Genomic DNA, 24,463 nt, shown 5'->3' on the forward strand with positions numbered 1-24,463 from the left:
ACAATTTCCAATGGAAACTGTTTTGTAGCAGCAGATTTATACAACTCTTCAGTGGCTGTGTAACCACAGCTTCCATGGAGATTTGTATTGCCAAAAAAAAAAAAAAATTGGTGTCCTAGAATTTACAATTTTGGGGCAGATATTTAAAAAACTGGGGAAAATATGGCAGTGATGGCAAACCCCACTTAGCTGAGAAACCTGGCTGTCAGAGGTGCCTTTCAGCCAGCAGCACTCCATGATTTGCCCTTTTCCTGGGGAATTTGGGGCTTTTCCCTGGAATTTCTGTGCTGTTCCCTATCTGCGTGCCCTCCCTCAGGTCCTTTGCTGTTGGTGAGCCCAGGTACGCCCAGGATGGCCCTGAGCAGCCCAGCAGGAGGGCAGCTCTTCCCTTCCATCCAGCTCCTGGGCATGGAGATGCTGCTCCACTTCCTCCTGGGACCACAAGTCCTGGACTTTGCTAAGCACAACAAACTCGTGCTTAGTCTAGGTATGTGAGTTTTATGTTTCTATTTACAAATATATGGTTTATAATTGCATATTTCCATTTACAAACATGATTTATATTATATATATTTATATTTACAAATATCTATTTCTGTTTACAAATATATGATTTATAATTGTCTATTTGTATTTACAAATACATAATTTATAATTGCCTATTTATATGATTTATAATTGTCTATTTCTATTTACAAATATATGATTTATAATTGTCTATTTCTATTTACCAATATATGATTTATAATTGTCTTTCTATTTACAAATATATGATTTACATTATATATATTTACAAATACCTATATCTATTTATATTTACAAATACATGATTTATAATAGTCTTTCTATTTACAAATATATGATTTACATTATATATATTTACAAATACCTATATCTATTTATATTTACAAATACATGATTTATAATAGTCTTTCTATTTACAAATATATGATTTACATTATATATATTTACAAATATCTATATCTATTTATATTTACAAATACATGATTTATAATAGTCTTTCTATTTACAAATATATGATTTACATTATATATATTTATATTTACAAATATCTATATCTATTTATATTTACAAATATGTGATTTATAATAGTCTTTCTATTTACAAATATATGATTTACATTATATATATTTATATTTACAAATATCTATATCTATTTATATTTACAAATATGTGATTTATAATTGTATATTTATATGATTTATAATTGTCTATTCCTATTTACAAATATATGATTTATAATTGCCTATTTGTATTTACCAATATATGATTTATAATTGTCTTTCTATTTACAAATATATGATTTACATTATATATATTTATATTTACAAATATCTATATCTATTTATATTTACAAATACATGATTTATAATTGTATATTTATATGATTTATAATTGTCTATTTGTATTTACATGATTTATAATTGTCTATTTATACTTACAAATATATGATTTATGTTATATATATTTATATTTACAAATATCTATATGTATTTATATTTACAAATATACGATTTATAATTGTCTTTCTATTTACAAATATATGATTTGTATTATATATTTATATTTACAAATATCTATATTTATATTTACAAATATACGATTTATAATTGTCTATTTCTACTTACAAATACATGAAATTAATTGTATATTTATATTTACAATTATATGATTTATAATTGTATATTTATAAATATATAATTTATAACTATATATTTATATTTATAAATACACAGTATATATTTATATCTATTTAACTGTAAAAAATATATTTGTGTCATCAATCTCATCTGTTAGAATGAAATGATTTAAACTTATAACTGTTGTCAGTTTTAAGATATCCTTATGTTTCAAATGCTGTAAACACACGACGATTTTATTGTTTTTAAGGCTATTTTCCCAGTAAACTGCAAAGTAACAGGTTTATGGGATGTGTCTCTTTGTTCTTGTAGAGCCTCTCCAGTACCCACTGATCAGTAGCCCTTCTTTTTTTTGTAAGCATGCCAGCACTCTGATAAATGCTGTTCAGGATGGCTTTCTTGCCATTGGAAAAGAAGTTCCTGGTAAGGATTCAGTGGTGAAACTGAAACATTTTCTGGGCAATCAAGTGGGCAAGGGGAACATTAGAAATCAACACTTTGTGTGATGTCCTGATGTTAGCAAAAGTAGAACTGCTCTGACTTGCACTGAAATTTGATTCTGCCTTCAATCCAAATCTGTCCTTTAACACAATTGGTATTTTAGCTGCAGTTTTGTTGAATATTTTTATTGCAAACTGAGTAAAACCATTGTTGCCTTGCAGATTGTTTGCTGAATGTTGTCTGGAAGGACATAAATGGATATGTAAAAACAGCAATTGAAGCAGGTAAAAAGGGGCATTTTCTTGGATTTGGCATTGCTCACCAGTCAGAGGTGGTTTATTTTTAAACCAGACCAGAAATTGTTCATTGTTCATTGCTTGGGTTTAGTCTGAATCAATGATTCTGTTCTGTTTGAAAGCAATTTCAAAAGAAAAACAGCCCCTCCTCAAGTCTTGAGTATTGAGGAATGGAGACAAAAAAGCTTTTGACTCTTTTTTTTCTTCATTGAAACTGTTTCATGGTAATCTGTAGAGTCTGCAGATGTACAAAAGTTGTTTCCTATTTTAAAAATATTCCTTATCCAAGGAAAGTCCAGAATATGCTCAATAATGCAAACTTTTAATTGAAAATCAAACAGAACATGAAGAAGCATTCTTTGGATGAATACAAAATTCCACAACTTTAATGTCTCAAAATTCAAATCCTTAATGAAACAAAGGTGTTTCTGTTTCTTAATTAAACTTTAAAGGATTTTTATTCTTTTTTATTTAATCCTTGAAAGGATTTTTATTTAAACTTTAGAATTTCTGTTATGAGCCAAATGACCTGAATCTCTGAAGGATTTGGTGAATTTTTCCAAATTGGCACCCAATTTTTTTGCTTTTGCACTAAAAGTTTGATTGCTGCTCAGACTGACCATTGTGTTCTGACTGGAAATGTTCTTTATTTTAGGAAATAAGAAGGAGAAGGGAGGCTCAGAAATCCTGACCATGTTGCTCCAGGCCTTAAAGAACATTGTGAGATCCAATGCTCTGCCTGTGCAGAGAGTCCTGGTGAGTTCTGCCTGAAAAGCACCTTCAGGGTAGCAGCAGAGCTGGTCCATGGCTCTTCAAAAACCACCTCGGACCCCTTCGTGAGGGGATTTTTTATTGTTTTTAATGAAGGGAATTGTGTCACTTTGACCTTTTTTTTGGTAATTTTTGTCATTTTTTAGTATTTCTTTCTAATTTTTTTAGGGTGTTTTTGGTGAATTTTTGGTGGGGTTTTTTTGTAAATTTTTTGTTTGCTTCATATTTTTTATAATTTTTTATAAAATTTGTGGATTTTCGTATTTTATTTGTGGAGTTTTGTATTTTATTTGTGGGTTTTTGTATTTGTGGGGTTTTGTATTTTATTTGTGAGTTTTCGTATTTTATTTGTGGGGTTTCATATTTTATTTGTGGGGTTTTGTATTATTTGTGGAGTTTCGTATATTATTTGGGGGTTTTTGTATTTTATTTGTGGGTTTCGTATTTTATTTGGGGGTTTTCGTATTTTATTTGGGGGTTTTTGTATTTGTGGGGTTTTCGTATTTTATTTGGGGGTTTTCGTATTTTATTTGTGGGGTTTTGTATTTTATTTGTGGGGTTTCGTATTTTATTTGTGGGTTTTTGTATTTGTGAGTTTTCATATTTTATTTGTGAGTTTTCGTATTTTATTTGTGGGGTTTTGTATTTGTGGGGTTTCGTATTTTATTTGTGGGGTTTCATATTATTTGTGGGGTTTCGTCTTTTATTTGTGGGGTTTCGTCTTTTATTTGTGGGGTTTCGTATTTTATTTGTGGGGTTTCGTATTTTATTTGTGGGGTTTCGTATTTTATTTGTGGGGTTTCGTATTTTATTTGTGGGGTTTTTGTATTTTATTTGTGGGGTTTTTGTATTTTATTTGTGGGGTTTTTGTATTTTATTTGTGGGGTTTCGTAATTTATTTGTGGGTTTTCGTATTTTATTTGGGGTTTTTGCATTTTATTTGGGGTTTTTGCATTTCATTCGTATTTTATTCTTAATTTTTTGGGTTTTCTATTTTTGGGAGAATTTTTGTATTTTTTTGTAATTTTTTTGTATTTTTTTTTTTTGTATGTATTTTTTATATTTTTGGTGGGGGCATTTTGGGGAGGTTTTTTGGGCTTTTATTTGTATTTTATTTAATGTATTTTCCTTAAAGGATTTGAACCCTCAGAAAAAATACATTTAAATGTGTTATTTTTCTCTTCCCCTACCAGTCTCTCATTGACATCACAGTCAAGGAGTTGCCCCCAAAAGTCCTGGGATCCCCAGCTTACCAAGTTGCTGATATGGACCTTTTAAATGTAAGTCTGAATTCATTCTGGGACTTCTTTAAGCTTTTGGGAAGTCAAATTATTTCAAGTTTCTCATAACTTTGTTTGCAGGCCTCATTAATTGAGCTGTGTCTCATTAATGAAATTACTGCAGAAGAAGGGCTGGTGTTGATTAGTGAATGCCATGTTCTGTGTGCTGCATCCAAAGAAAATATTTATATATAATATAAAATATAATATATTTCTATATAATATATATATAATATGTATATATATAATATTTAATATATATTATATATTATATATATATTATATATAATATATGTAATATATGTAATATATATAATATATAATGTATATATAATATATATATAATATATGTAATATATATAATGTATATATAATGTATAATATATATAATGTATATACAATATATATAATATATATTATATATGATATATATATAATGTATATACAATATATATAATATATATTATATATGATATATAATGTATATAATATATATATATAATATATTTATATATTATATTTTATATATATATATATATGTATGTATATATATATATATATGTGTGTGTATATATATATATATATATATAATCACAAAAAGCTGTGAAAAGAGGCTGAAATGCTTCTAAAATTTGCTGGGAAATTCCGAAATTTTGTTTAGGGAGGAGCAGCCTGAGAAGGCAGGAGTGTGCTCCTCATTAAAGTTTTAATTAGCAGATATTAAATACATTTTGTTGAGTACTCTCAGCATTAGCAAAGCTGAAATATTTGTGGTAAATTTGACCAGAGGTTGCCCAAAAGATCTCTTGCTGTAAGCTGGAAATGAGCACCTCAGGTTTCCCTCTTGTTTTTATGTTCAAGTGTCAGAATTGACCATTTTGGACAACGTTTAATGACTGTGAATTTCTGGCTAATAATAATACTAATAATGGTAGTGAATTTCTAGCTAATAATAATAATTGTGACTTTCTGGCTGATGATAATAATAGTGAATTTCTGGCTAATAATAGTAGTGGATTTTTGGCTAATAATAATGATAATAATAGTGAATTTCTGGCTAATAATAATAATAACAATAACAGTGAATTTCTGGCTAGTAATAGTAATAACAATAATAGTGAATTTCTGGCTAATAATAATAATGACAATAATAGTGAATTTCTGGCTAATAATAATAATGACAATAATAGTGAATTTCTGGCTAATAATAATAATAACAATAACAGTGAATTTCTGGCTAATAATAGTAATAACAATAACAGTGAATTTCTGGCTAATAATAATAATAACAATAACAGTGAATTTATGGCTAATAATAGTAATAACAATAATAGTGAATTTATGGCTAATAATAGTTGTGAATTTTTGGCTAATAATAATGATAATAATAGTGAGTTTCTGGCTAATAATAACAATAACAGTGAATTTCTGGCTAATAATAATGATAATAATTGTGAATTTCAGACTAATAATAATAACAATAATAGTGAACTTCTGGCTAACAATATTGATAATAATAGTGAATTTTTGGCTAATAATAATGATAATAATAGTGAATTTTTGGCTAACAATAATGATAATAATAGTGAATTTTTGGCTAATAATAATAACAGTGAATTTTTGGCTAACAATAATGATAATAATAGTGAATTTTGGCTAATAATAATAATAACAATAACAGTGAATTTCTGGCTAACAATAATGATAATAATAGTGAATTTCTGAATAATAATAACAATAACAGTGAATTTTTGGGTAATACAATGATAATAATAGTGAATTTCTGGCTAATAGTAGTAATAATAATTGTGAATTTCTGGCTAATAGTAATAACAATAGCAGTGAATTTCTGGGTAATAATAATTATAATAATTGTGAATTTCAGACTAATAATAATAACAGTAGTGAATTTCTGGCTAATAATAGTAATAACAATAATAGTGTCTTTCTGGCTAATAAGAATAATAACAATAATAGTGAATTTCTGGGTAATAAGAACAATAAGAAGAATAACAGTAATAGTGAATTTTTGGTAATAATAACCATAATAACTCTGAATTTCTGGCTATTGATAATAACAACAACTCTGAATTTCTGGCTATTGATAATAACAACAACTCTGAATTTCTGGCTATTGATAATAACAGTAACTCTGAATTTCTGGCTATTGATAATAACAGTAACTCTGAATTTCTGGCTATTGATAATAACAGTAACTCTGAATTTCTGGCTATTGATAATAACAACAACTCTGAATTTCTGGCTATTGATAATAACAGTAACTCTGAATTTCTGGCTATTGATAATAACAGTAACTCTGAATTTCTGGCTATTGATAATAACGATAACTCTGAATTTCTGGCTATTGATAATAACAGTAACTCTGAATTTCTGGCTATTGATAATAACAGTAACTCTGAATTTCTGGCTAATGATAATAACAGTAACTCTGAATTTCTGGCTATTGATAATAACAGTAACTCTGAATTTCTGGCTATTGATAATAACAGTAACTCTGAATTTCTGGCTATTGATAATAACAGTAACTCTGAATTTCTGGCTATTGATAATAACAGTAACTCTGAATTTCTGGCTATTGATAATAACAATCACTCTGAATTTCTGGCTATTGATAATAACAGTAACTCTGAATTTCTGGCTATTGATAATAACAGTAACTCTGAATTTCTGGCTATTGATAATAACAGTAACTCTGAATTTCTGGCTATTGATAATAACAGTAACTCTGAATTTCTGGCTATTGATAATAACAGTAACTCTGAATTTCTGGCTATTGATAGTAACTGTGACTCTGGCTCAGAGTGGAGTGCAGCACAGAAACCCTGGTGGAGGTGAGGCAGCCATTGCATTTTCCCAGTGCTGTTTTAACCTCTTGCATTTGTGTTCCAAGGGCACTCCAGCTCTGTTCCTGATCCAGCTGCCCTTCCATAACAACCTCCTGGAAAGCTGTGTGGCAGATGAGAGGTACCTGCAGCTCTGAGCATCCCTCAGAAAACACCTCACCACTTTTATTTATTTCCCCTCTCATTCCAGCTGGGGACAAAGCCAGCTCTGACCCTGTGGCATTTCCTCCCCCAGGTTTTTTGGGATCCTGGAAGCTCTGGTGGGTTTTGCCCTGTCTGGGCCCACCTCTGCCCTGGCTTTCAGTGAGTCTGTGCTGTGTGTCATTGATCAGAGTGCAGGGCAGGTGGGCAGCAAGGAGCACCTCTGCAGGATGTGGAGCATTGTTGTTAATCCTCTCACTGAGTGGATTAATCAGGTAATTCACTCATTCATTCATTCATTCATTCATTCATTCATTCATTCATTCATTCATTCATCATGAATAAATCATTCTGCAGTGAATTGGGTTCTCCTCCCCATACCCACACCCCCACTGGAGCACTTCACTGAGCATTTAGCTGAATTTTTTAAGGAATTCCATGTCTTTGAAGTGATGCTGGAATTGGACAGCTTGGCATAATCCTGCTGGTGAAAACCATGGAAAGGTTCCCCCAGGAGCTGTTAACTTTTAAATACCATGGCTTGGTTTGCTTGGTGTGGAAATCAAATCAATCCCAGATTGGGATGTTCAGGATGTAATTAGACCAGAGTTTTACTCATGTGAGACATCTTTAGTGTAATGAAAGCCTTATAAATGATAATAGCTGTGAGATTTAGCACCTTATTTAGTGGAAATAAGGTGATTGCAATGTAGGAGTTACTGAATTAATTAATCTTCATTATTCATTAGATGTAAAAATCATAGAATTTATGAAGAAAGTTTTAGATGCTGTGACTATTTCCAGCAGCAGGGAACGGCTTCCCACTGCCAGGGGCAGGGATGGAGGGAATATTGGGAATTGGGAATTCCTGCCTGGGAGGGTGGGGAGGGGCTGGACTGGAATTCCCAGAGGAGCTTTGCCTTCCTGAAATCTGTGTTACTGACCAGGAAATGTGAAATTTGGTGTCCAGGAGGTAAAATGTCCATGGAGAGGATTCCTGCTTCAAGTTCTGTTCTCCACATTTTCAGAGTGCTCAGTGAGGGAATGCTGTGGCCAAGCCAGAGCCTGATCCCAAACTGGAGCCACAAGAACTGACTTAAAAATTAATTACAGCCTCATTACCAACAGCCTGATTAACAACCATGTCCTTATGGTCCTTGGCTGTGGGGCCTTTTTGCCTCTCCATGCCTTGAACACGCCTGGCAGTGCCCAAGGCCAGGCTGGAGCAGCCTGGGATGGTGGGATGAGATCTGTGGGATGGTGGGATGAGATCTGTGGGATGTGGGATGAGATCTGTGGGATGTGGGATGAGATCTGTGGGATGGTGGGATGAGATCTGTGGGATGTGGGATGAGATCTGTGGGATGTGGGATGAGATCTGTGGGATGTGGGATGAGATCTGTGGAATGTGGGATGAGATCTGTGGGATGGTGGGATGAGATCTGTGGGGTTGGGATGAGATCTGTGGGATGTGGGATGAGATCTGTGGGATGGTGGGATGAGATCTGTGGGGTTGGGATGAGATCTGTGGGATGGTGGGATGAGATCTGTGGGATGAGATCTGTGGGATGTGGGACGAGATCTGTGGGATGGTGGGACGAGATCTGTGGGATGTGGGACGAGATCTGTGGGATGTGGGACGAGATCTGTGGGATGTGGGACGAGATCTGTGGGATGTGGGACGAGATCTGTGGGATGTGGGACGAGATCTGTGGGATGGTGGGATGAGATCTGTGGGATGGTGGGATGGTGGGATGAGGTCTGTGGGGTTGGGATGAGGTCTGTGGGATGGTGGGATGAGATCTGTGGGATGGTGGCATGAGATCTGTGGGATGTGGGATGAGATCTGTGGGGTTGGGATGAGGTCTGTGGGATGGTGGGACGAGATCTGTGGGGTTGGGACGAGATCTGTGGGGTTGGGATGAGGTGAGGTTTAAGGTCACCCCATCCCAGGGTTCCCTGAGGTGGTCATCACTTCCTGCAGCTGAAATGAGTGAGGAGCACAGCAGACATTTCCTAGATCAGCTTTCTTGAAATATATTTTGGCTTTTAGAAACGGAGTTTTGTACCCTTTGCTAGCAGGATCCTCCTGAGCTCTTGAAAGAGCAGAATATCTGATTTCAAACTCTATTTAATCAGGAACAGCCTTATTTGTCAGCCCAATTTTGCAGCTTTTGCTTTGCTAAACATAATTTAGCAGATCTCTTTTAAATTAGATACAAAAATGTGTTGTAAATTCCAATGTGGTGATTTCTGTAGCGTGGAGTGCTTTGGGTGAGACTTGAAGCTTTAAGAATTGGTTTTGCTGACTGGAGTTGGTAAAGAAATGGAAAAAGGGAGCAGAAATAAGTATAAAGTATTCAAATGTCCCAGTTTGAGACAAATTTGGGAGGCATCTTCCCCGTGGGGTCTCTTCTAAAAAAGCAGATTTTAGCAGCTCCTCTCCCAGAGGATAATCTGGGAGGTAATGGTGTTTGGGAGATAATCTCCTTGGAGAAGAGCAGAAAAAAATGTTCCTTTAACAAGCAAAGTACTCACAAGTGTGAAGAAATGAATCCTATTGAACCATAAAACTCTTTTCTTGTTGCAGAATAACGAGGTGAACCAGGGGGATGCCCTGGAACACAACTTCAGTGCTGTGTACAGTGCTTTGATGCTGCCAGTATCCCACATTTTCCCCACTCAGGGATTCCCACAGGTAACAGCAAATGAATCAAATTCAAACCCATGTGGGATTTATCAAATCTCTGAACTCTGAGCTGACTTTGGGTTCAGTCAGCTGGGTTTTGGGTTCAGTACAACACCAGAGATTTAAAATACCAAACCTCCAACTTAAAACCTTAAAGAATCCCCTAGGTTTTGACAGCAGAAGGAAACACAAAGCAAGTTGTTCTCTGTGCACAGATACTGATATTTACCACCTTCTTCTCTCTGCTCAAGGCCACTCTGAAATCCTTGCTGCGCTCCTGGTCTGACCTGTACCGAGCTTTTGCTCGCTGTGCTGCTCTGGTGGCAACAGCAGAAGAAAACCTGTGCTGTGAGGAGCTTTGTGCCAAAATAATAGCTGGGCTAGAAGGTGAAACTCCAGTAGTGAGTATAAAACTGATCATTTAGCAGATCTCTTCTTAATTACATCTGAGAACGTGTGTATAAATTCTGATGTGGTGATTTCTGCAGCCTCGAGTGGCTTGGGGGAGACCTGGAGCTTTAAGAGTTCTTTTTGCTGGCAGGAGTTGATAGAGAAATGAAAGAAATTATAAATTTCTTTAATAAATATAAAGGTCAAATATTCAAATAGTTAAACAGATTTTCGATTTATCTTCTAATTAATAATAATAATGATTACTGAGTGCCATTGTGGTGTAAATGGAATTTGTCCAGCTGAAATGTGTTTATGAATACCACAAACCCACAGGCACTGCAGCTAGGAAGGAGAACGTGGAACCATCAGCCTTGTACACCAAAATTTAAAGATTTTATTCCTAAAGCTGTGTAAAAAAGGAAGATTTTTGAAAGAATCAGTGGTTTTGTTGCCTGAATTTCCTATTCCCAAACTCACACCACAAGAGGAGGAGGATGAATATTGAGTTTGGGATATAAAGCCCTTCATGCATAAAGGAAAAAATACTGTGAAAAAGACAAAAAAATGGCATTGAAAAACCTGGAATTGAGAGGATGGCATCATTGTAACTTACCTTGGATGCTGCTAAATAAATAAGTGATAAATATCACTTTTAAAAATCAGTAATTAAACTAAATTAATTAATCAGTAATTAAATCAATCAGTAATTAAACTAAACAAAACAATTTAAAAGTTCAGTGGGAAGTTATATTGCAACTTCTTTTAGCTGACAATATCAGTGTTCCTTTTAAAGCAAGTTGGGCCTTATTTAGGAAAATTTGGATGGATTGAGAGGGTAAAAAACCAACTTTAATTATCCTTTTCTATGCACTCAAAATTATTTGTGCTTTTGGCTGTTAATGACAACTTAATTGTTGTGCCTGTAATGACTTTTGTGGCAACCAGGCTTTGTCCCTGAGCACACAGGGAGCCTTGAACCTTAATATTATTGAATGATCCTAAATGTGGATAAATGATTTGATAAATGATCAATTGAGACATTTGAAAAACTGATCAACTTGATAAATGATTTTTAATTGATTTATCCTAAATGTGACCCCTTCTCCCAGCTGCCTGCCACTGTTGGCTGCTTTAGACACTGTTTATTTTAATTATTAGAATTAATAAGCCCATCCTCAGTGTAAATGTGTATTTAAAATGGAATTTTATCAGCCTCACCTGATCATGCAGAACACCTTCACCCCCCTTTAATTTAATTTAAAGTTGTTTCTTTGCTGTCCTGCACACCAAGGGTGGTTTTTTCTGTCATTGTTGCTCTTCTGAGGATTGACTTCTGGTTTTGCTGCTTGGTTTCTCTTTCTCCTGCTTGATTTCTGGTTTTTGCTGCTTGATTTTTATTTTTTCTGATTGATTTTTTTTTCTTTTTTTTTGCTGACTGATTTCTGTTTCCTGCTCAGGTGTTCTCCATGCTGGAAGGTCTCACCCACCTTGTGTCAGTCATGGTTGACTGCATCAACTTTGCACCCTATGGCACTAAATTCCAGCCCAAAAACAGATGTAAGGAAATAACTTCAATTTTGGGGGTTTTGTATGTGGCTTCAAGAGTTGGTTCAAAATTAGAGTTTAACAGAAGCCATGGGGTCATTGTGTATAAAATATTCTTTGGGTTTTTTTCCTATTCTCACTTAAACTGTTAAAGCTGAAGAAATAATTTCCTAAAGAGCATAATTCAGTAAAAAAAGGAGTTAAAATTTACCTGCCCCATGGGAATTTGTTAGAGTGGTAAAATGCAGTGTTGGGCTGCTGAAGGAATGAAATGCTTTAAGGAATGAAATGGTGACGGGGGAATAACATCATGTAAACTTCACTTGCAAATAAATAAACTAATTTAAAAAAAATACTTCTCCTTCCCTCCTGTTCACTGTTCCAGAATTGTGCTATCTGAGGAGTGGATTTTTATTTTCAAGTAGGCATTCAAACCTTAAATATTTCAAGTCAAAAATTTCAAGTTCCTTAAAACCTCGAAAATTTCAAGCAGGCATTAAAACCTGCAGAGTCTGAGCAGCCAGAAATATAAATAAGAAGACTAGAAATCAGATAAAATTACACATTAGAATGTGGTTAAGTTGTTAAATCAATTTTTCAACTGTTTATATGTAGATGTAGTTTGGGAATCAGAGTCCTTCCTCTCTTGCAGCCTCAATGTTCAGCTGTCTTTTCGTGTCGGTTAAGGGAAAGAAATGCAGTTTGTAATTGAATTTTTGAACCTCAGCTCCCCAGACCCCCACGGACTGGGCTAAGAAGAAGAAGGAGCCCCTTGGCAAGCTGAGCTCTCTGCTGAAGCTGCTGCTGCTGCTGCTGAACTCCTTCCACGAGCTGAGCTGCGCGGAGCAGCCGGCGGAGCCGCTGCTGCCGCTGGGGCTGGCCCTGCTGGCGGCCCTGCAGGGCCTCGTCAGCCACATCTCGCTGCCCTCCCTGCTGGGCACCGCCCTGGGCACCTTCTCCAAAGCCCTGGCACTGTTCTATGAGAAAACCAGGTCAGCACTTGGAGGGTGCTGGGAGCTTGGGCTGGGGAAACTCCGGAGTGCTGTGGGATGGAGTGTGGTGATGCCAGGGGGAGACGAGGATCTGACTCCGTGTTTCGCAAGGCTGATCGGTTATTTGATTGTATATATAATATTGGAACTATACTAAAAGAGTAGAAGAAGGGATTCCATCAGAAAGCTTGCAAGGAAAGGAATGGAATGATAATAAAATCTCGTGGCTGACCAGAGAGTCTGAGCCAGCTGGGCTGTGATTGGCCATTAATGAGAAACAACCACACGAGCCCAATCCCAGCTGCACCTGTTGCATCCCACAGCAGCAGATAACCATTGGGTACATTTTGTTCCTGTTGCATCCCACAGCAGCAGATAACCATTGGTTATTTACATTTTGTTCCTGTTACATCCCACAGCAGCAGATAACCATTGGTTATTTACATTTTGTTCCTGTTGCATCCCACAGCAGCAGATAACCATTGGTTATTTACATTTTGTTCCTGTTGCATCCCACAGCAGCAGATAACCATTGGGTACATTTTGTTCCTGAGGCCTCTCAGCTTCTCAGGAGGAAAAATCCCTAAGGAAAGGATTTTCCATAAAATGTGTCAGTGACAGTGGAGCTCAGGGTTTGCAGGGTTGAAAAAAGCTCCATATTTCAAAGTTTGATCTCTTCAGAGTGACTCTGTTGGCATCTCTGCAAGATGCCAACACCCTTTACCTTCCACACCCTGCAGTAAAGATATTTATGGATAGAAATAAAGAAAATTTTTTAGGAAACAATAAAAGTTTTTGCATTAAATTTTCTAGGAAATCAATGATAATTTCTTGATGTGCACCGAAATCCTGGAAGTTTTGAAGCAGAAGGAAAGACTGGGAAAAACTTTGCTTGGTGCTTTTTTTCCTGAGCCTTGTGTTTTCCTTGCACTTACTTATAAAAATGGAAAAGATTATTTTCTGAACATCATTTTTTTAAAGATTTATTCCCAAAAAGGGAGAAGTTGGATAAATATTTTTGAAGAAAAACACATGGAAGCAAATAAAAATTTGGGAACCTCTTCAGCTTGGAGATCACAGGCTTAGAAAATGAGTTAAAAATGGGGTTTGCTCACATTGTTCTGGCTAATTGTACCTAAGGATTTTTTGTACATGGAATATATTTATTTACATGGAATATAATTACTTATATATTTATTTATTTGTATGGAATTGTTTAGTTTATGGAACTGCTTAGTGGTACTTAAGCTTTTTAATGCCAATATTTCAGCTTTTTAATGCAAATGTGTTTAAGGAGAGCATTTAGAGTGCAATTAGAAGTTCATTTATAAGAAAAGCTTTGATTTCAAATTTGTTCTAATTACCAATGACTTCTCCATTAATTCCCCCTGAAGTCAGCACATCAGTATCCATGGAATTTCAAGGATGCTCTGGGAAACTCCATCAGGAAATGGTTTAATCCCCAGCTGAGGCTCATTTCTCAAAGTGATTCCATCAAGTTACTCCCCAAAACCAGTGTGCAGTGCTGGAATTGACTGCCTGTTACATTTTTGTGCTTGGGATAAATGAGAAAAATAGAAATGAATTGAATTTGTTTTGGCAGGCTCCCCGAGGCACCCAAAGTCTACAGCAACCTGAACAACAAGGTAAACGTGCTGCAGAAATCCCTGGGGGCCTGGGGCAGGTGGGGAACAGCAGAGCGCTGCCATTTCTTCTGGAATGAAACAAAAAATGGCATGAGGATAGAGATTGAATTTTAAAATTCTTAAAAATTTAATTTAAATTAATTTTTTTTAAATTAAAAAAAAATTAAAATTTAAATTATAGAAGTAAGGATTTGGGGGAGATGCAGAACAGCGGAATTCTGCCATTTCTTCTGTAATAAAATAAAAAGGATGAGGGTAGAGATTGAATTTTAAAATTATTTTCAATTTAAAGAATTAAAAATTTAAATTCTAGAAGTAAAGAGATGGGGAATAGCGGAATTCTGCCATTTCTTCTGGAATAAAATAAAAAATGGCATGAGGGCAGAGATTGAATTTTGAAATTCTTTTAAATTAAAAGAATTAAAAATTTAAATTCTAGAAGTAAAGAGATGGGGAATAGCGGAATTCTGCCAGTTCTTCTGTAATAAAATAAAAAATGGGATGAGTGTAGAGATTGAATTTTAAAATTATTAAAAATTTAATTTGAATTAATTTTTTTTTAATTTAAAAAAATTAAAAATTCTAGAAGTAAGGATTTGGGGGAGATGTGGAACAGCAGAGTTCTGCCATTTCTTCTGTAATAAAATAAAAAATGGGATGAGGGTAGAGATTTAATTTTTAAATTCTTAAAAATTGAATTTAAATTAATTTTTTTTTAATTTAAAAAAATTAAAAATTAAATTCTAGAAGTAAGGATTTGGGGCAGATGAGGAACAGCAGAGTTCTGTCATTTCTTCTGTAATGAAATAAAAAAATGGGATGAGGGTAGAGATTTAATTTTGAAATTCTTTTAAATTAAAAGAATTAAAAATTTAAATTCTAGAAGTAAGGATTTGAGGGAGATGGGGAACAGTGGAATTCTGCCAGTTCTTCTGTAATAAAAAATGGCATGAGGGCAGAGATTGAATTTTAAAATTCTTTTAAATTAAAAAAATTAAAAATTTAAATTCTAGAAGTAAAGAGATGGGGAATAGCGGAATTCTGCCATTTCTTCTTTAATAAAATTAAAAATGGGATGAGGGTAGAGATTTAATTTTTAAATTCTTATAAATTTAAAAAATTAAAAATTTAAATTCTAGAAGTAAGGGTTTGGGGCAGATAGGAAACAGCAGAGTTCCCCATTCTTCTGTAATAAAACATGGGATGAGGGTAGAGATTTAATTCTTAAATTCTTTTAAATTCAAAAAATTAAAAATTTAAATTCTAGAAGTAAGGAGATGGCTAACAGCAGAATTCTGCCATTTCTTCTGTAATAAAATAAAAAATTGGGATGAGGGTAGAGATTTAATTTTAAAATTCTTTTAAATTTAAAGAATTCAAAATTTAAATTCTAGAAGTAAGGGTTTGGGGCAGAATTTGGGGGCAGGATTTGGGGAACAGCAGAAATCTGCCATTTCTTCTGTAATAAAATAGAAAATGGGATGAGGGTAGAGATTTAATTTTTAAATTCTTTTCAATTTAATTTAAATTTTTTAAATGTATGAAAAATTGAAATTGAGATTCTAGAAGTGGGGAGCACTCAGCCCTGGGGCTTTGCTGTGACGTGACATTTCGGGCTGTAAAAACCCAGTTGAAAATCAACTCGTGGCTGAAACATTCCGAGTTTTAGCTGGGAGCTTGCACTGACGCCGCTGTGCTGTGTCCTCCCCAGCTGGAGAAGCTGCTGGCAGAGATCCTGCAGTGCCTGCAGTGCCACTGCCCCGGCTCCTGCGACTCCGAGCTGCTGCGGCAGCTGAGCCCCGTGCTGTGCGTGGCCTTCCAGCACCGGAGCAAGCAGATCCGCCAGCAGAGCGCCCAGCTCTGGAACTGCACCTTTGCCAAGGCCTCCTCCCTCGCCTACCCCGAGGAGCTCAAGTGAGAAAAACAGCTTTTATTAAATATTAAGCCCCGAATGTTTCGGGGTGTGTCCTGCCTGGCTCCGTCTGGCCTCGCTGCTGGACCGAAGGTGGCAGCTGTGGTGTTTTCACCCCAGAGATGCCTTTGGCCGGCTGGGTGCTGCAGCTGAGCACTCAGAACAAGTCCAGGCAAAATAGGAACTCAGTTACCTTTGGTGGAAAAGGTTCAGGCAACGGTGAAGAGAAAAGGAGCGGGTTCTGCCGTGGAGCTTAGATCCAGAGTTTATTGTAGCATGGTAGACCTCTGAATGTGGTATCAGCTCCAGACAGAGCCGGCAGAGACACGGCAGAGACCCCGACCGCATGGCCTCGGAGACAGACCCACAGCAGAGACCCTGACCCCATGGTCTCGTGTCCTTTTAAGCCCCGGGGACAGGGGGTGGGGATGGACAGGTGAGGGCCGACCAGGTGTGAGCAGGGGAAGGCTCAGGGGATGTGGAGCCAGGACAAACCAATGAGCCCAGGCCTGGGGGGCATCTGCCAGTCACTCAACACCTTGCTGGAACGTGCCAGGCAGGAGGGCACAGGGGAGGGGGAAAGGTTGGCATCCTTGAGGGGGATGGGGTAGGTGAGACAGGAAATGGCGACACACGGCAACAAGATTTTTGTTACTGACATCCCCTCCGGGAGAGCTCACCCGTTCTGCTTCCCTGGGGATGTTTCTGCTGTGAGCTGCTGCTCTTGCTCTGCACCTTTCCCCCTCCCATCAATCCAAAATTGTGTTCTGTTGTTGAGCAGGTCTGTGTTAAGTCAAGCCAAAAAGAAAATCCCTCTGCTGCTGCCTGGTTTTGAAAGCATTGAGGTGTCTGAGGAGTGCAGCGGCCCCTTCTCTGACCTGGTAAATGTTTGGTTGGGATTTCATGGGAATTGCTCAGCTGGGATTCACTGACCTGCAGTGATTTCATGCTTAGGATGATAAACTCTGCTGGGTTAGCACTGTCAGAAGACTCACCTGGTTTTTACCGCTTCCTGCGTTGTAAATTTAGAGTGCTAGGAATTTCTTTGAAAGAATTAATGGTTTAAGTTGTCCTCTACATAGTTTAGAGGAAATTTGTGAGCGAGGGATGGTTTTATTCTAGAAATTACCACAGGGTGGGTTTGTGAGCTTGGAGCTCTTCCCACAGTGCATTCAGTGTGGTTTTGTCTGAGCAGATGGAGAATTCCCAGCTGGATGCAAAGATCAGTGGAATGGAGGTGAAGGTGGGACAGAAACGAGATTCAATCTTGGCACAGACAAGTGAAGCCAAAAGTGATGGCAAAGACAAGTCCAGCAACGTGCAAGCAACACCTGCCAAGGTAAAGTGATCCCAGAGAGGGGTCCTGCAATCCAATCCAGGATCTTCAGGACCAAGTCAGCACTTTGGGGATGCTGAAATACTTTTCTTTCCAGCTTGGTCTGCCCAACAGAGTCAGGGTTAATATTCCTGTCAGAATTCCCTGCTGGGCTTGGGGAGGGTGGCAGGAAAGAGCCCAAGTCCTCACTCTGTGGAGACTGTGACAGATTTGGGTTTTGGTGGGCTCTGGGGTAGGCAGATCCCTCACAGAGATAGGCCATGTCCTTCAGAAATTCCTGATTTCCAGTTCCTCTCCTGTTCCTAACCAAGCATTTGGGGTTTTTTATCTCTTTGCAGTTAAAACTAGAATTTCCATCTCCTAAGACAACAAGTGAGACGCTTCTGGAAGAGGACAAATCTGTTGATTTTGTGTTTATTCCTCCAGAAACAAAACCAAGAATATTGACAGAACATCAGAAGGAAGTGCTCAGGTCCAAGAGGTCTGTCATTTATTGCTCTGAACTTCATGTGAAATGTCATTCCTTGAGTAGCTGAGCCTGACTTAGCTTCAGTTCCTGTTCTTACACCAACACAGGTCGTTGAGTCTTGTTCCTCCATACAAGTTATGAAGTTTAAAGCTAAGGGAGTTCCTTGATTTGCTGTTTTAAAGCAACCAAATTACTCTTGCAATTGCATTTCCCCTTCTGGTTAAATACACTCCCTCTAGTCTGTTTGGAGTTTGGGAATTTGGAGTTCAGATTTTTACCTGGGGACTTAGAGTGTGAAATAAAAGATGTCATTCCTCACAAATCATGGAAATGAAAGGATTGGGTAAAACAATCTGAGGAAGGGATTTCTTGAGTCAGCAGCAGGTCAGGAATTAGGGTGTTCCCAAGGCTCATCTTGATTGCAGAAGAATCTTTGGAATGATCTCTTTTAATGAGAGAGGATGATATTGGTGTGTTTTCTGTGCTTAGGCAGCAGGAGCAGTGTGAGCAGGACGTGAGGCAGGAGCTCCTCTGGGTTGGGCTGAAGTCTTTGCAGAGAGGGATCCCAATCACAGCTTTTATTCCCCAAAAATAAAGATTTAATGCAGCTGAAAAGAAATGGCCTTGAAATAAGGAGATAATAAATCCAAAGAGGAGTCTGACTCCTATTCCTGGTGTTGTTCCAGGGCTGACATTCCTGCCCTGTACAACAACTTGGATGCTTCCCAGGACACCAGCACATTTTCCCAGTACAGCCAGAGCCAGGAGGATTCTTTGTGAGTAGAAGTGCCCAGTTGTGGTTGTTTAAGGGTTCTCCTTTGGCAGCAACACTGATTTCAGTCATTCTCTTCTAGGGAAATGCCACCTGCAGTAGAAAATGCCAAAGAAGATCCTGCAAACCAGCCTCAGGTAATTTCCCGTTGTCTGATAGTGACTAAAATCAGTTTCTACCAAATGTGAAAGGTTTTGTGGTTTGTTTGCCATTCTCAACACCAAGTGAGAGAAAATCTTAACACCATTGCAGTGCTGTGTTCTGCCTTATATCATTTATTCCTTTAGGATTATTTAGAATATCATTTAGGCCAAATCACTTGTGTATTTGATGTTGGAATGGGAGAATTTATGTGAGCGGTTTGTGATCACCCACGTGCCTGTGCTGCCACAGTATTTTACTGGGGTAAAGACTGTAATTCCTGAATTCCTTCTGGGGAGAACTTGCCTGAACAGCTGCTGTGCTAGCAGTCAGTCAGACCAGGTGAAATACAGCAAAACTTGAGCATTTTTGGAGTTCTTCATTTTGGGATTAAATGGTTTTAAAAAGTGTCTTTCATAGCTATCAAAGCACAGATAATAAATCATTTGGTGGTTGGAAAAACCTTGTTGGGTGTGTTGTTTTCTATTGCACCAGAACTGCAGTTGACTATTGTATAATATTATTGTATAATATTATTGTGTAATATTATTGTATAATATTATTGAGTAATATTATTGTATAATATTATTGTATAATATTATTGTATAATATTCATAGGACAGGTACAACTGTTCCATTTGATTCCTGGGACAAACCTTTTGCTGTTGATGTTTTTGGGACAGGAGGAGAAGGTGGGCAGTGAAGGATGTCACTCAGAGGAGAGCCCAGCCTGCACCAGCGAGGAGGAGACCAAAAACGAGAGCGCTGAGATGATCCCAGAGGAAACCTCCATTGGAGAGGCCTTGGAGACAAGTTCTGTGGAAGCAGCTCCCCAGGAGGCCTCAGCAGGGAAGGAGGACACCTCAGATGTCCCCAGCAGCTCAGCAGGGAAGGAGGACACCTCAGATGTCCCCAGCAGCTCAGCAGGGAAGGAGGACACCGCAGATGTCACCAGCAGCTCAGCCTCCAGTGACATCATCTCTGGCACGCCCCAGCCCGTGAGCCGGCGCCAGTCCTTCATCACCCTGGAGAAATTCGGGGCTGCAGAGAGCCGGCCCTTCAGCCCAGCCCCTCTGAGCTCCGTGTCAGAGCTGGCTGGGACTCCTCCTGAGGCAGCCACGCAGGAGAGCAGCAGTGACAGCAAGGCTGGAGCTAGAGCAGAGAAACCTGGAGAGGAGGACAAAAACCCTCCGAAAGCCGAGGCGGCCGCGCGCAGGGTGACGCGCCGGCAGAGCAGGATGGAGCTGCAGGGCAGCAAACCCAAGGTGCAGGGCAGGCCAGAGGAGCCCCTGGCCCCCGAGAGCCTGGAGAGCGGTGCTGAGCTGGGCTCTGCAGTGCAGGACGTGGAGCACATCCTGCTCAGCCACTCCCAGGCTCTGCTCTCCACGGAGGCCGACATCCAGAGAGCCGAGGATGCCATCGCAGAAATGGAGAAGGCCCAGGGGCTGGACACGGACTCGAAAGAAAACACCCCCCCAGAGAGCAGCAGCTGCCCTGAGCAGGCCCCAGGGGAGGACAGCCAGGTGCCACAGGTGTCCCCTCAGCAGAAGCAGCTGAGACGTTCCTCCAGGAGACGCTCGGAGCCTGCGGAGAGCTCCTCGGGCAGCCAGGAGAGGGAGGATGGGCTCCCCAAGAGAGACAGGAGGAAAGAGGAGGAGAAAGCTGGGCAGAAGAAGCTGTCCCAGGGGAAAGCTGATGGATCCCAAAAGCAGAAAGGAATTCCTGGGAAAGCCACAGAGAACGCAAAAGAGAGCAGCCAGCCTGAGAGAGTGGCAGAGGAGCGGAGCTCCAAGGACTCTCCTGCTCTCAGGGGCCTGGAGGAGGAGGGCAGCAGAGGTGGCAGGAGGGCAGAGGATGCCCCCAGGGCAGAGGGGGAAGGTCAGGGCAGCCTCAGCACAGCGGGGCAGAAGGTGGAGCGCCCACGGTACCACACCAGGAGATCTTCCCAGGGGTTACTGTCCAGCATAGAAAACTCTGAGGCTGACAGCTCTGAGGGCAAGGAGGAGAGCACCAAGAAGAAAAAACCTGTGAAAGTGAGGAGCAGGAGCAATTCTCTTGAAGGGAAATTGAAAGAGGGACAGGCAGGGAGCCAGAGCCCTGAGGGCTCTGCCCAGGGAAGTGAAACTAAGAGTGCACAGGAGGCCAGTAAAGCTGAGCCTGAGGTTGGCACAGGTGCTGCAGTGCCAGCTGAGCCAGGTGGCCTGGAAAAGCAGGAAATTGCTGCAGCTGCTGGGGAAGCTGTGGGCTCTGGCAGCTCTGAGAACCCAGGCGCTCTGCAGGACACCAGCGAGGAGCCAGGCAAGGGTGATGCAGCCATGGAGTCACTGTGCAGCCCCTGCGTGTCTGAGCAGGATGGCAGAGCAGCAGAGGACAGGCACAGCAGCACAGGGGACTCTTTGCAAAGCCCCGAGTGCCACAACAAGAGAAGCAAAAGGGTGAAAAAAATCAAGAGCTGTGACTGCTGCTTCAAAAAGCCAAAGCAGCAGGTGACTGAATCGAAGGTCACTGAGTCAAAAAAGGAGAAAGGCCCTGAGCTGGAGGAGCCTGAGAGGAGCCCAGCTCAGAGCCCAGCTCAGAGCCCAGCTCAGGATGTTTCTGCTCCCTCAGATCTGGAGGAGAGCTTGGCCCTGGCTCCCTGTGGAATGAGCACCCCATTGCATCCTCCCGAGGAACCCAGCACCTTCAGCTTGGACAGGCAGGAAATGGATGTGGAAAACCTGCAGGGAAGCAGTGTGGGGGTGGAGGAGGAGAATCCAGAGGGTCCAGAGGGTTCAGCACCTGAAATCACTGAATCCATGGAGGAAATAGAGGAACCTGCTGAGCAGAAGGAGCCAACAGAACAGGTTCTGCCTGAGAGTGTTCCTGAAGAGCCCAGGGAGGGCAGCCTGGACTCAGGGGACCAGGGGGAAGAACCAGCAGCTGCAGAACAGGAGGAAATAAAGGAGAATGGACAGCTGGAGGAGGAGCCTGAGGAGCTGGATGTTGACAGCAAACCTGAGGAAAAGGAGATGAAGGAGCTGGAAGGAAATCAGGAGGATAAAGGAGAAGCTGAGAACTCTGCTGGGGAAACTTGTGTTATTCCAGACCAAGAGATGAAGGAGGAGTTGTTGGAAACTGAAATCAAAGTGCCTGAAAACGCGGCCTTGGCAGATCAGAGTGTGGATTCCCCCCTGAAGGTGGAAGGGGAGCCCCCAGTGCAGGTGGCTGAAAGCCCCACCAGCCTCCAGGCCCGCTGCACCTGGTCCCCCTCAGCCTCCCCATCCACCAGCATCCTCAAGAGAGGGGTCAAGAGGAGCCAGGAGGATGATTCCCTGTCACCTGCCAACAAGGTACTCCATGGGGATTGTGCTACTCACTGCAAAACTGGCACGGGGAGCTGAATTCATTCCAAATCTGTTGAGTTACTGGGGACTGGTGTGAATAATCTTACAGGAATGCTGAGGTTTGGGTTTGGAATGTGCCAGATTTGCATTGTGAGGGGTTTTATTTTGAAGCAGAGCACCCTGGGTCACTGCACAGGCAGGAGCAGCACGCTCAGGGTTGTACACAGAGATTCCTGAGGGAATTCTCACAGTCTGTCCTTGCCTCAGACATTCCCTGGGTCCTTCAAGAACTTCAGTGATTCCAAACTGATTTTTTTTTTTTTTGTCTCCTCAGAGTGACTTCCCCAAGCTGTGCTGGGTTGAGTTCCCACTCTAAAACCTCCTTCTCTCCTCCCCAGATCCGTCGAGTGTCTTTTGCAAACCCCATTTTCCAGGAGGGCCTGGCAGACGACATCGACAGGAGGAGTCCTGTCATCAGATCCCATTCCTCACCCTCCTCCAGGAGTCTTAAAATCCTCTCTAACATGCAGGTCAGGGTAAAGCCTGGAACAATGTTCTGTTGTGTCCCAAGTATTTGTGTATTTATCATAAACACAGCGTGGCTTTGGTGCATGTTTGCAGTCACTTACGCACAGTTGTAAGGGCTGAGGAGCAGAAGTGTAAGAAACAAAACTGCTTTAGCCTGACTCATTCTGTTGCTGTGAACTCCAGTGAACTCTGAGGTTTCAGGGGCTAAAATCTCACTATTAACTGAATTCCTGCTGTTAACTGAATTCCTACCAATGACTCAATTCCTACCACCCTGAGATGTTTTTTTCCTCTTTTTCTATCCAGCACATTACCACTCCAACCAAAGGATTTCTGTCCCCAGGATCTCGTACCCTTAAATTTAAGAGCTCAAAGAAGTGTTTAGTAAGAAGTGCTTTGGTTCATGTTTCTCTTCTATTTTTTTTCCCTGTATTCAGTGGGTGACAGTTAATTTAACACTTTGCTTGTGTTACCCCAGATCACAGAGATGGCCAAGGAGTCCCTGCCGTGCCTCTCGGAGTTTGTGTACCCTGCCTTGGCTGGCTGCAAGGCCCCTGTGGATGTCATTTTACCTCAGATCACATCCAACATCTGGTCAGTGGCTCCTTGCTTTTGGAGGTGACATTTCAGTAGAAACTGAGCTCTGACTGAGCCTACCAAACCACAATTTTAGCCAGAATTCTTTGAAGGGATTGGGGTTGGTTGGGTGAGGAAGAGACTTGTGAATATTTTGGCATTCTTCAAGTACTTATTTGATGACTGGAAAGCTCCCCAGGGCTGGGGAGTTTGTGCAGGGCCAGGAGCTGGATTGATGAGCCTGTGGGTCCCCTCCAGCTGGGGATGTTCCCTGCCTGTGTGCCAATAACCCCATTTTGCCTCCCCTGCTGCAGCGCCAGGGGCCTGGGGCAGCTGATCCGAGCCAAGAACATCAAGACCGTGGGAGACCTGAGCACTCTGACAGCTCTGGAGATCAAAACTCTCCCCATCCGCTCCCCCAAGGTCTCCAATGTCAAAAGAGCTCTGAAGGGATACCACGAGCAACAGGTAAAGTGGAATTCCAGCAGTGATCTCGTTTACTGCAGCAGGAATGGTGTCCTTTTTTCCTTCATTAAAAACAGCACTTTGAAACCTAATCCCTGCCTGCCTCAGTACTGTTGAGTTTAAGATACAGATGACTTGGTTAAACTGTTATTATTAACAGGAAAAGTGATTGGATTTATTATGGGGCTAAAATATATCTTAACCCTGTAATTTATTTGTATT

The 24,463-nt window shown here is 39.8% G+C and overlaps 1 protein-coding gene across 1 annotated transcript in view; it reads left to right on the forward strand.

Annotated features, from left to right (window-relative positions):
- Nucleotides 1-24,463, forward strand: part of RIF1 (replication timing regulatory factor 1) — a 36,329-nt gene that overhangs the window by 11,075 nt on the left and 791 nt on the right. The window contains exons 11-33 of the mRNA XM_066553814.1: nt 317-487; nt 1,974-2,084; nt 2,324-2,386; nt 3,054-3,154; nt 4,363-4,449; nt 7,361-7,434; nt 7,549-7,729; nt 10,045-10,152; nt 10,395-10,544; nt 11,994-12,093; nt 12,809-13,073; nt 14,677-14,719; nt 16,431-16,633; nt 17,413-17,512; nt 17,827-17,970; nt 18,306-18,448; nt 19,123-19,212; nt 19,291-19,345; nt 20,033-22,678; nt 23,071-23,202; nt 23,507-23,584; nt 23,679-23,794; nt 24,091-24,244. Of these exons, the coding sequence (XP_066409911.1) occupies nt 317-487; nt 1,974-2,084; nt 2,324-2,386; nt 3,054-3,154; nt 4,363-4,449; nt 7,361-7,434; nt 7,549-7,729; nt 10,045-10,152; nt 10,395-10,544; nt 11,994-12,093; nt 12,809-13,073; nt 14,677-14,719; nt 16,431-16,633; nt 17,413-17,512; nt 17,827-17,970; nt 18,306-18,448; nt 19,123-19,212; nt 19,291-19,345; nt 20,033-22,678; nt 23,071-23,202; nt 23,507-23,584; nt 23,679-23,794; nt 24,091-24,244 (5,315 nt within the window). The remainder of the gene's footprint in view (nt 1-316; nt 488-1,973; nt 2,085-2,323; nt 2,387-3,053; nt 3,155-4,362; nt 4,450-7,360; nt 7,435-7,548; nt 7,730-10,044; nt 10,153-10,394; nt 10,545-11,993; nt 12,094-12,808; nt 13,074-14,676; nt 14,720-16,430; nt 16,634-17,412; nt 17,513-17,826; nt 17,971-18,305; nt 18,449-19,122; nt 19,213-19,290; nt 19,346-20,032; nt 22,679-23,070; nt 23,203-23,506; nt 23,585-23,678; nt 23,795-24,090; nt 24,245-24,463) is intronic.

This window comes from Molothrus aeneus, chromosome 7 (genome assembly GCF_037042795.1).
Source record: "Molothrus aeneus isolate 106 chromosome 7, BPBGC_Maene_1.0, whole genome shotgun sequence".
Taxonomy (NCBI): domain Eukaryota; kingdom Metazoa; phylum Chordata; class Aves; order Passeriformes; family Icteridae; genus Molothrus; species Molothrus aeneus.